General features: G+C 36.4%; 1 protein-coding gene across 1 annotated transcript; it reads right to left on the reverse strand.

The window, feature by feature from the left end:
• Positions 1-1,044: 1,044 nt before the first annotated feature.
• Positions 1,045-1,682, reverse strand: LOC131041967 (dehydration-responsive element-binding protein 2A). The gene has a single exon (XM_057975245.1). The coding sequence runs from the start codon at positions 1,632-1,634 to the stop codon at positions 1,125-1,127; it is 510 nt and encodes a 169-aa protein (XP_057831228.1). The 5' UTR covers positions 1,635-1,682; the 3' UTR covers positions 1,045-1,124.
• Positions 1,683-9,246: the final 7,564 nt, after the last annotated feature.

Genomic DNA, 9,246 nt, shown 5'->3' on the forward strand with positions numbered 1-9,246 from the left:
TACTTCTTATAGCTGTTTTTATTTTTGTGATATCAAAAAACTATGAAATGTTTTGCAAAAATATGATTTTAATTTTATATTTTTTTAAGCAAATTTTGTTTTTATGAATTTTAAAAGTAAAGTTTTTTAGAATTGTACTTCTTATAGCTGTTTTTATTTTTGTGATATCAAAAAAATATGAAATGTTTTTATTTAAAATAATTAATTATTACATATCAAATTTGATTTAATTTTAGTGATACAATTTTCTATTTTTCTTGCCTTATAGCTGCAAAAATATGATTTTAATTTTATATTTTTTTAAGTAAATTTTTTTTTTTATGAATTTTAGAAGTAATTTTTTTTAGAATTGTACTTCTTATAGCTGGAAAAAAAAGAAAATTTTAACTTTCAATTTTTTAAGCTTAAAAACATAATTTTTTTAACCTTCTATTTTTTGAAGTAAAAGATTTTTTTTCTGAATTTTAAAAATAAAAAATCTTACAATTGTGCCTCTAAGGATGATATGTGAAACCCTATCTTTTTTATTTCATCAAATCTTCTCTGAAAAACTAAAAATTGATTTTTTAGAATTAATATTTTTTTCAAATATAAAAAATAAAAATAAAAACCAGATTCCATCCTATATTTTAGCCAAATGTTTTTAGCAATAAGAAAAATAAAAGTTAAAAATTTTATGTGAAAAACTCCCTAATTTTTCTATTATGTGCAACCTCATTCAACTCTGTTTTCGCTTTCATTGTATATCCTCGTTTCCCTTACTCATTTATGTAGCATAGTTCCGCATAACTATTTCTTTAATTGTTACTAAACTGTAATTTTAACACAATAATAAGAAAAGGCCATGCACATGTCTGCTTGCATAAAAGCGGACAATTCTAACGTGTGAAAAATGAACCAAGCCGGCAGCCCATGTGAAGTCTCTGCTAACTCTTTTACAGAGAACAAAATATTCGTACGATTGTTGAAATAATCTGAAAAATCACCACAATAATAAAATTTCTGACCTTCTCTGACTGTAAATTCTCTGCCGTAGGAGAAAAATGAAGAAAAACATTGAATACAATGTAACAATCATAAGGTATGACCATAAACAGAATTCCCATGTAATTTTACAAATCAATCTAGTCGAAAAGACTTGCAGGAAGGTCGGTAGCCAAATTCTCATCTCCTCCATCATCAAACATCATCATAAACTCTTCTATATTAATTTCACTTAGCTCACCTTGCAGCTCAATGTCAAAACTGGAGCAGCCAGAATTAGTAGAATTCTCAGATGGAGAAAGAAGAGGAGGAGGATTATTGAGGCGGGCAGAAGATCCATACATGATTAGAGCAGCACGGTCATATGCAAGAGCAGCCTCATGGGCTGTGTCGAAAGTGCCAAGCCAAAGGCGCTTCCCTCTCTCGGGCTCTCTGATTTCAGCCACCCATTTACCCCACGTACGCTGTCTAACGCCTCTATAATTGTACCGCCCATTTTCAGGCCCTCCTTTTCCCTTCATACACCCTTTTGTGGAGCCCTTGTGAATTGGTCTCCTCCTTTTCATTTGCTCACTTGAATTCAACTGCTGCCATCGCTCTAATCTTTCACAAACTTTCTTTTCTCTCTGACCTCTCGCAGTTTTTGCCATCTTTTATGAATGCCCTGAAGTGAACTCTTCATAAGCACTGCGCAGCGTTCTTTATAATCGAAATTCCTTGCTCGTTACGCTACCTAAAACATTGCCTCGAACCTTCCTTCACTTCGGTACTGTCGTGACGCGGCGACAAAGAAGAGGCAAACTTAATAGTAAATATAAGATGAAATTGACTGTTTCTTGTTTTACGGGCCATATTAGATAACTTTCTCACCAAGTTTCTATCCATGTAAATCTCTACGTGTGGAGCAGAGATTGCTTCTGAATAGAGCAACGTGTGTTCGTTAATTGCGTTATGTTTTTTTCGTGGACATCATTGCCTTGGTAATTTGGATCACAACCGACTATATCTGTGTGTACAGAGGGATTTGTCGGCACCGTCTGATCGATTTCGCCAGAAACGAAAAACTAATGCTTTGTCGCCTGTGTAAACTCTAAAACTTCAAAGCTGCTTTATCTTCTCGACTCAAACGTTAAAATATAAGTATCACTCCTGCTGTGGCAGAATCTAGATCATTCTCACAGAAACTTTCTTTGTTTAACGCGTTATAGTGACTCATGCCAAAGTCAAAACAACAACAACAACAAATTTCGGCTTTAAATATGTTAGCTTTTAAACTACCTCGGAAGAGGTTTTACAATTCGATTGTGTCACTCTGCCATTCTCAACCATCATTACCATCATCACCCTTATTTTCTTTATCACGCGTTAAGCGTCATAAAAAAGGAAGACGAGGTAATATATTTGTTGGTGTCATAATGCCATTTTTTCCCATTTTCTTTTAATATATTATATTATTTTATTGTCAATAAAAAGATAAAATATTATTTATTTATTTATTAAAATATTTAAATATTATTTAATTATATCATGACCATCGTTACTATCATCATCCTTATTTTCTTTATAGGCGTTGACTGTCATAAATAAGGTTGAGCAAGTAAGAGATTTCTCATTTTCTTTAAATATATAATATTATTTTATTGTCAATATAAAGATAAAATCTTATTTTATAATTGATAATAAAAATATTTATTTATTAAAATATTTAATTATATATTTTAATTATATCAATCCTAATCATGACTGAACTAATATACTATAAGATTAAAAAAAAGAATTTTTATAAGTTTTACAAGAAAATGACTCTTTAACAAATATATATTATCCTACCTAAATATTTGAAAATAGTGAACTTCACCCTCTCCCAAAATTAGCAATAAATGATGTTTTTATAAGGGATGAAGGCAAAGAAAAATGTGTGGAAAAAATATTGACATTATTATTAATGGATTGTAATTTATTATAGTTATTATTAGTGAAAAAAATTCTTAATTATTATAATTTAAATTATTTTTATTTTAAAATAAATTTTTTTTTTAATAAGTAAATAGCTATAGAGGGGCAGCACCCTTGTATTAATCAAAATAAGAGAATACAAGGCCTAGTTTAGTGAGAGCGGTAGGGGGAAAGAACTAGGAAGAAAACCCCTTACCCTAGCTCTATTCCTCATACAAGATGAAACTAGCAATGGAGGTTGGACAAGTACAAAACACGAGATAACAGATCCAACCAAAGGCCTTCAAACAAAAAACAATAACCAAAAAATAGAGAAATATGAGAAAGGTGACACAACTAGAATCATTGGGAATCTTCAAAGTCATCGTCCATAGGAGCACGAGCCACATCCAGGATTATTGGGCATTCAGTGGCACAGGTTGAGTGAGCCGCCAATTTAGCCCTCTCCCTAGGGAGTCGGTAGTCATTTGGGATCCACTCCCTGCCAAGCCCAAACCCCCTATCATTGCCATCAACCAAATCTCCATTCTCCAGAATGCCAAATCCTTCTGCACCCGCTAACCCTTCATCTCGAAGGTATATTTCCCTCCATTCCGACATGAAAGCCATTTTGAATGTCTGCTACCTTAAACAAAAATTCAATATTCCTAGTAATGGCAGGCCAAGTTTCTTGAAGAGCATCATAGTCCAGAGAGTTCACAATCACAAACTTTCTCACCTCCGCCCCATTGCCCAAGGACATATAGTAATTTTGGGGGAGAGGTATTCTTAGGTTGCCATCAATATTGTCCAATGCGGCATCAATTTCCCCTAGTAGGCAGTGTTTAAAGACCATTTGAGTTAAAAGCTTCGCTCTCTGCTTGCTAGTCCCCATGTATATCACCATTGTGAGGAAAAAGGTTGGGATAGCGGCATTGGCTCTGTACCTGTGATAAGCCATAAGGAATTCCTTCCCTAATATAATTTTAATCTTGTGGAGAATAAGAGGGTGTCAAGAGTAGAGGACCTCCTGCAAATGTTTATCAGTGATTTTGCCCAAGAAGGCCATCTGTCGACAACTAGCTTCAAGGACAATTGGGGATTCCATAGGAAGTCATCAAGCAAAGAATGCAAATGGTTGATGGGGAAATGAGGGCATTCCTTTGTTAAGTAGCAAGACATCAAATGAGGAGATACAGGCGCCTGGCAAGTAGTTCATGCAAATTGAATAGACACATGCGTGAAGTGATAGTGTCTAATCAACTTCTGAGAAAAAAAAATGTCAACTTAATGTCGACCGTCTTTATCCATCAAGTAATTATATGCATATCCTGAGAGGATCTAGTCGTAACTAGACATCAATTAAAGTTCACACATGTCCAATTGCCACATGGCTCATATCGACACATACCAATGTTGACGGCTAAGAGCCACATCTCGGTGGCAAGAAGAAACCTTAACTGGTGAACCAAAACAATCGGTCGATCAATCCACCAGGATGACCATTAGGTTAAGTAAAAAATATAGAGGCCCAATCGGGGAGGCAATACAATTGGTCTGCACCACAACCAGAGGGAGAAATTGAGAATGCAACCGACAAGTTACTCAACCAGTGAGCACTACCACCAGTAAGATAGTCGGGAGTCCATATCAACCGGTGGAGGCAATACAACCAGTTAGGACCATCACTGATAGGTCAATCGGAGAAACAAATCAGCCGGAAGGAGAAGACAATCAGTTGAGACCATAACCGACAAACTCAACTGGAAAGCACCATTACCGGCAAGATAATCGAACCATATCAACCAGTGGAACCTCATCTGGGGTAACAAACCAGCTAGAAAGACCCAATCAACATGCCTAGGGGGGGGGTCACCAATGGCAATCACCATTTTAGAAAATCTATCAGCCTCTCCATTGCCTTCCCTATAGATATGGCTAATCCAAAATTCATCAAAGGTGGCTAGCAGCACCAGAACCAGTTTAAGCCACTCGTTAAGGTGCCAACAAGGGGTGTTGTTACAGTGGACAACATTGACAACATTTAGTGAGTCTCCTTCCAGATGAATTCTCTGCATCCCAGGTTCCATCCCTAGTTGTAGTCCTCTTAAACCCGCTCCGAATTCAGCTTCGTTGTTAGTAGAAACTTCAATCTTTTTAGAGATTTATTTTATACAAATACCATCGGAGTTCCTCAATATACACCCAATACTGCTTTGATCCCATTTACTAGCAAAAGCACCATTGAAGTTTACCTTGAACCACCTAGGCTCTTGTGCTTCCCATTTAACACCCAATCTTGGATTGACCTGATCCACCAAGGACCCCTTGCCAAAAAGTGGTGGAATGAGTAGATTTGAAAGTGCCATCTTAATCTTCCAATCCTAGTCCGTGTATATATATTTCTTTAATCATTTGGATTGAGCAGCCTCATTCAAGAGCTCAGTTACATGGTTCTCTATTTTCCCACATAGAGTCGTTAAGCTCATCTCTTTGCCCTAGAAAATTTTGGGATTTCTTTCTTTCCAAATTTCCAAAATCAGAAGAGATGGTAAAATAAAAAGAAAATCAACAAATATAGCCTTTCCTTTCAGTTTAGGCCATTGTAGAAACCACTCATCCAACCCTAATGGAAAGGGGCCAAAGATTCTCAATTTTCCCATGAAATGCCACAAGTAGTGACTGGAGAACTTGCAGTGGAGAAGTATATGATCCGCAGTCTCTTTTTGTTGTTGACATAAAATGCATCTTATTGGATCCATTGATGCCCATTGAATGCAGTCGTTCTTTAGTTAGAGTCTTTCTTTGACAAGAAAACCATGCAAATGAACCGCCTTTGGGTAGGAGACATCGATGCCAAAAAATATTAAAAGGCCAATCTTTTTTGTCTATAGCCGCTTCTTTCAATTTGTAACCAAAATATACATTGTATTTACCATCAAAGGGACCGCACCACCTACTAATGTCCTTATCAGGGGAAGGGAAAATAACTCTTTTGCTGAGAATGATGGCAAACAAGTCTTTCAGGTGCTGATACAAGTCCAAGGGATCCAATCATTTCCACTTAGCAATGCTATTTTCTTGAATAGGGTAACCATAATTGCAGATTTTGTGACCCTAGAGGAGACAAGTTTCTACCATAATAGGTTGCAGAGAAGGGTTGAGACATAAGGCAGCTTCACCAGCTCAAGAATGAATCCAAAAGAAGGTATCCCTTCCATGATTTCCCTGCTTTCCACAATAAAATTCTAGATGACCGAACCAATGGGGGGTTGTTTATAGTGAGAATCTCTTTTGGCTCTAGGGAGTTCAAATATTTATGTTTTAGAATCCTTGCCCATTTTTGTTTACCACCACTACAAATTTCCCAAACCAATTTAGCACCCATAGCTAAATTCATAATCAAAATTTGTTGAGTGCTAGCACCCCCTGCCTTTTTTGGTTGGCAGATCTTTTTCCAAGCTACTAGAGGAAATTTCCCTTTGTCATCCGAGCCATTCCATAGGAAATTACTCATTATGGAGATCAATTCATCTCCAATTGCCATCAGTAATCTTAGACATGCCATGGAAAGAACCGATAGCACAAAGAAGACCGATTTTATCATAGTGAGTTTCCTAGTAGAGGATAACAACTTGCCTTTCCAATTTGCAAGCTTGGATTTGCATTTATCAATAAGATGCTTCCAATAGAAAGTTTTGTTACTGTCAATGAAGAGGGGGGTTCCAAGAAATTTCCTTGGAAAGTTTGCAACTCTAAGAATAATAATTCTTGATAAGACACCTTGCAAGTTAATCAAAGTTTTGACAAAAAACACTTCAAATTTGTTCCAATTGATTTTCTGTCTGCAAGCCATACAATAATCATCGAGGAATGATTTAATTGTCCTCGCCTCTCTCCTACAAGCCGAGCTAAATAGAATGGTATCATCAGCAAACTACAAGTGAGTCATTTTTTCAACCCTTGTTACCACATTGACTCCATGGCACCGATCATCTTGTTGAAGAGATCTTATTGATTGACCTAAGGCTTCAGCCATTATGATAAATAGAAGTGGTGACATTGGATCACCTTGTCGTATTCCTCTTGACATGGAAAAAAAGCCATGAGATGAGCCATTACCCAAAATGGGGAATTTGGGGGATGATAAACAACTCGTGACCCATGTGATCCATTCCTTGCAAAACCAAATTTATTTAATACTTGAACTAATAAACCCTTGTCCACCATATCATAAGCATTTAGAATATCCATTTTTAAAATCATGCAGGAATCCTTGGTTTTCCTAGTCGTGCGAAGCGTTTCATGGGCAATGATAATGCCTTCCACAATGGATCTTCCAAGGGCAAATCCACTTTGTTCATCCGATATGATGTGTTTAAGGAGGGGCTTCAATCTATTAGCAATGATCTTTGTTACAATCTTATAGATCATGTTGCATAAAGTAATGGGTCTAAAATCGCTCATCTGTTGAGGGTTTTACTTTTTCGAGATTAAAGCCAAAAAGGTGTGATTAATAGCACCTAACATAGTCATTTTCTTTCTTGATTCTTCTACTACTAGGTGTAGATCTCGAGCAATGATATCCCATAATTATTGTAAGAAAGCCACAGGGAAGCCATCAGGGCTAGGAGTCTTATCAGGATTCATCTGAAAGGTAATTTTCCTTACTTCATCAAAGTTGCATTTTGATTGTCAGATATTATGGATGGGATTGAGTTAAGAAGTCTGACTCTTGCTTCATGATCATTCTGGCAACCACCATTCATTAAATATTCAAATAATCTTACAGCTTCCTACGCGATGTCCTCATAAATTTTGACAATGTTTCCATCTAGTCTCTTAATCTCTGATATTTTGTTCCTATTGCGAATGGCAATGGCCAATCTATGAAAGAATTTGGTGTTTCTGTCACCTTCCTTAAGCCATAACTCCCTTCATTTTTGTCGCTAATAGATTTCCTCACACCATAGGATTTCATTTAGATCAGATTTGATGGATTTTTCTTTGTTAAACAAATCCTCATTCATTCTTGAAGTAATAATAGAATTGGTTATTTCTTCCAACTCAGCCTTAATTCTTAATTTCTCCATATGAATATTCTTAAAATGGCTCATATTCCATTCTTTGATCTTAACCTTAATATACTTGAGCTTCTTATTGAGTATGAATAATCTCAAATTATTCCCTAGAACCAGTTCATTCCACCAAACAGATATAAGATCATATAGCTCAGGCACTCTGAACCACATTTTCTCAAACCGCAAAGGGGTACCTCCCTCCGATTGTCCCTTGGGATCTGATCCAATAAGTGGGAGAATCGATGACTATAATACAAGATTATGTCCTAGCCAATCACCAATACCAAGAAACCGGTCTAGCTATTTAGCAATATTAGTAAAACCCGATCTCATGTTCGTCCATGTGAAAATTCCATTTTTAGGAACAATGTCTATAAGGTGATTCTTCTCTACAAATTCCAAAAAATCCTTTTGGGACGTACCAATCCTCTAAATGCCCCCACTTTTTTCATTGCTAGAAAGGATCACATTGAAGTCCCCAACAACCATGCAACTGCCTTTGGTAATATTGCCAAGTATGATAGCTAAAAGGTCCCAAAGAGCACGTTTATCACCAACAAAAGATGGTTCGTAGACATTAAAAAGATTAAAATTCTCATTCCATCTAAGGATAGTTACAAAACAATGTTTCCAATACTTGTCTTCCCCAACAAGAGAGATCCTAACATTCATGGGATTCCAAATGATTCCTAAGCCACTAGAGGCTCCATCTGATTGCCTAAACAGTCCATTCCACTATTTCCAAACTCTCATTTTTGCATCCATCTCAGACTTAATCCATTTAGTCTCTTGTAGTAGCCACATATCTCCTTTGGTGTCATCAATTTGGCACTTAATCAAGCACCATTTGTCAAGGGCGTTGATGCCCTTGACATTCCAAGATAAGAGTTTTATTGCTCCTGGGGAAGGGCATTTCCCTTCCCTAAATTAAGTTTGGTTTGACCACTAGCTGCACCAACAATTGCTAGCATAATTTTTTTAATTTTGAGCCCTTGCATTCCTTTTGGCTTGAAGTTTGATTTATCAATGGTTGAATCCGACTTCCTAAAACCTTTTGTGGACTCCTTGATGAGGAGGTATGATAGAAGGTTAGCCTTCTTTTGAGGTTGGTGGGCTTTGTTCTCAATGTGCAATCAATCCCTAGGCACAAATGGGATTCTTCCAAACCTTTCTCCTATCTCCTCCTCTCTATTCAACACTGTTTGCACCCTATTGTATTGGAAATCACTCCTCCTAACCTTCCATG

This window comes from Cryptomeria japonica, chromosome 1 (assembly GCF_030272615.1).
Source record: "Cryptomeria japonica chromosome 1, Sugi_1.0, whole genome shotgun sequence".
Lineage (NCBI taxonomy): Eukaryota > Viridiplantae > Streptophyta > Pinopsida > Cupressales > Cupressaceae > Cryptomeria > Cryptomeria japonica.

Coding starts and splice junctions, on each gene's coding strand:
- LOC131041967 (XM_057975245.1), bottom strand. CDS start 1,634: ATGGCAAAAACTGCGAGAGGTCAGAGAGAAAAGAAAGTTTGTGAAAGA.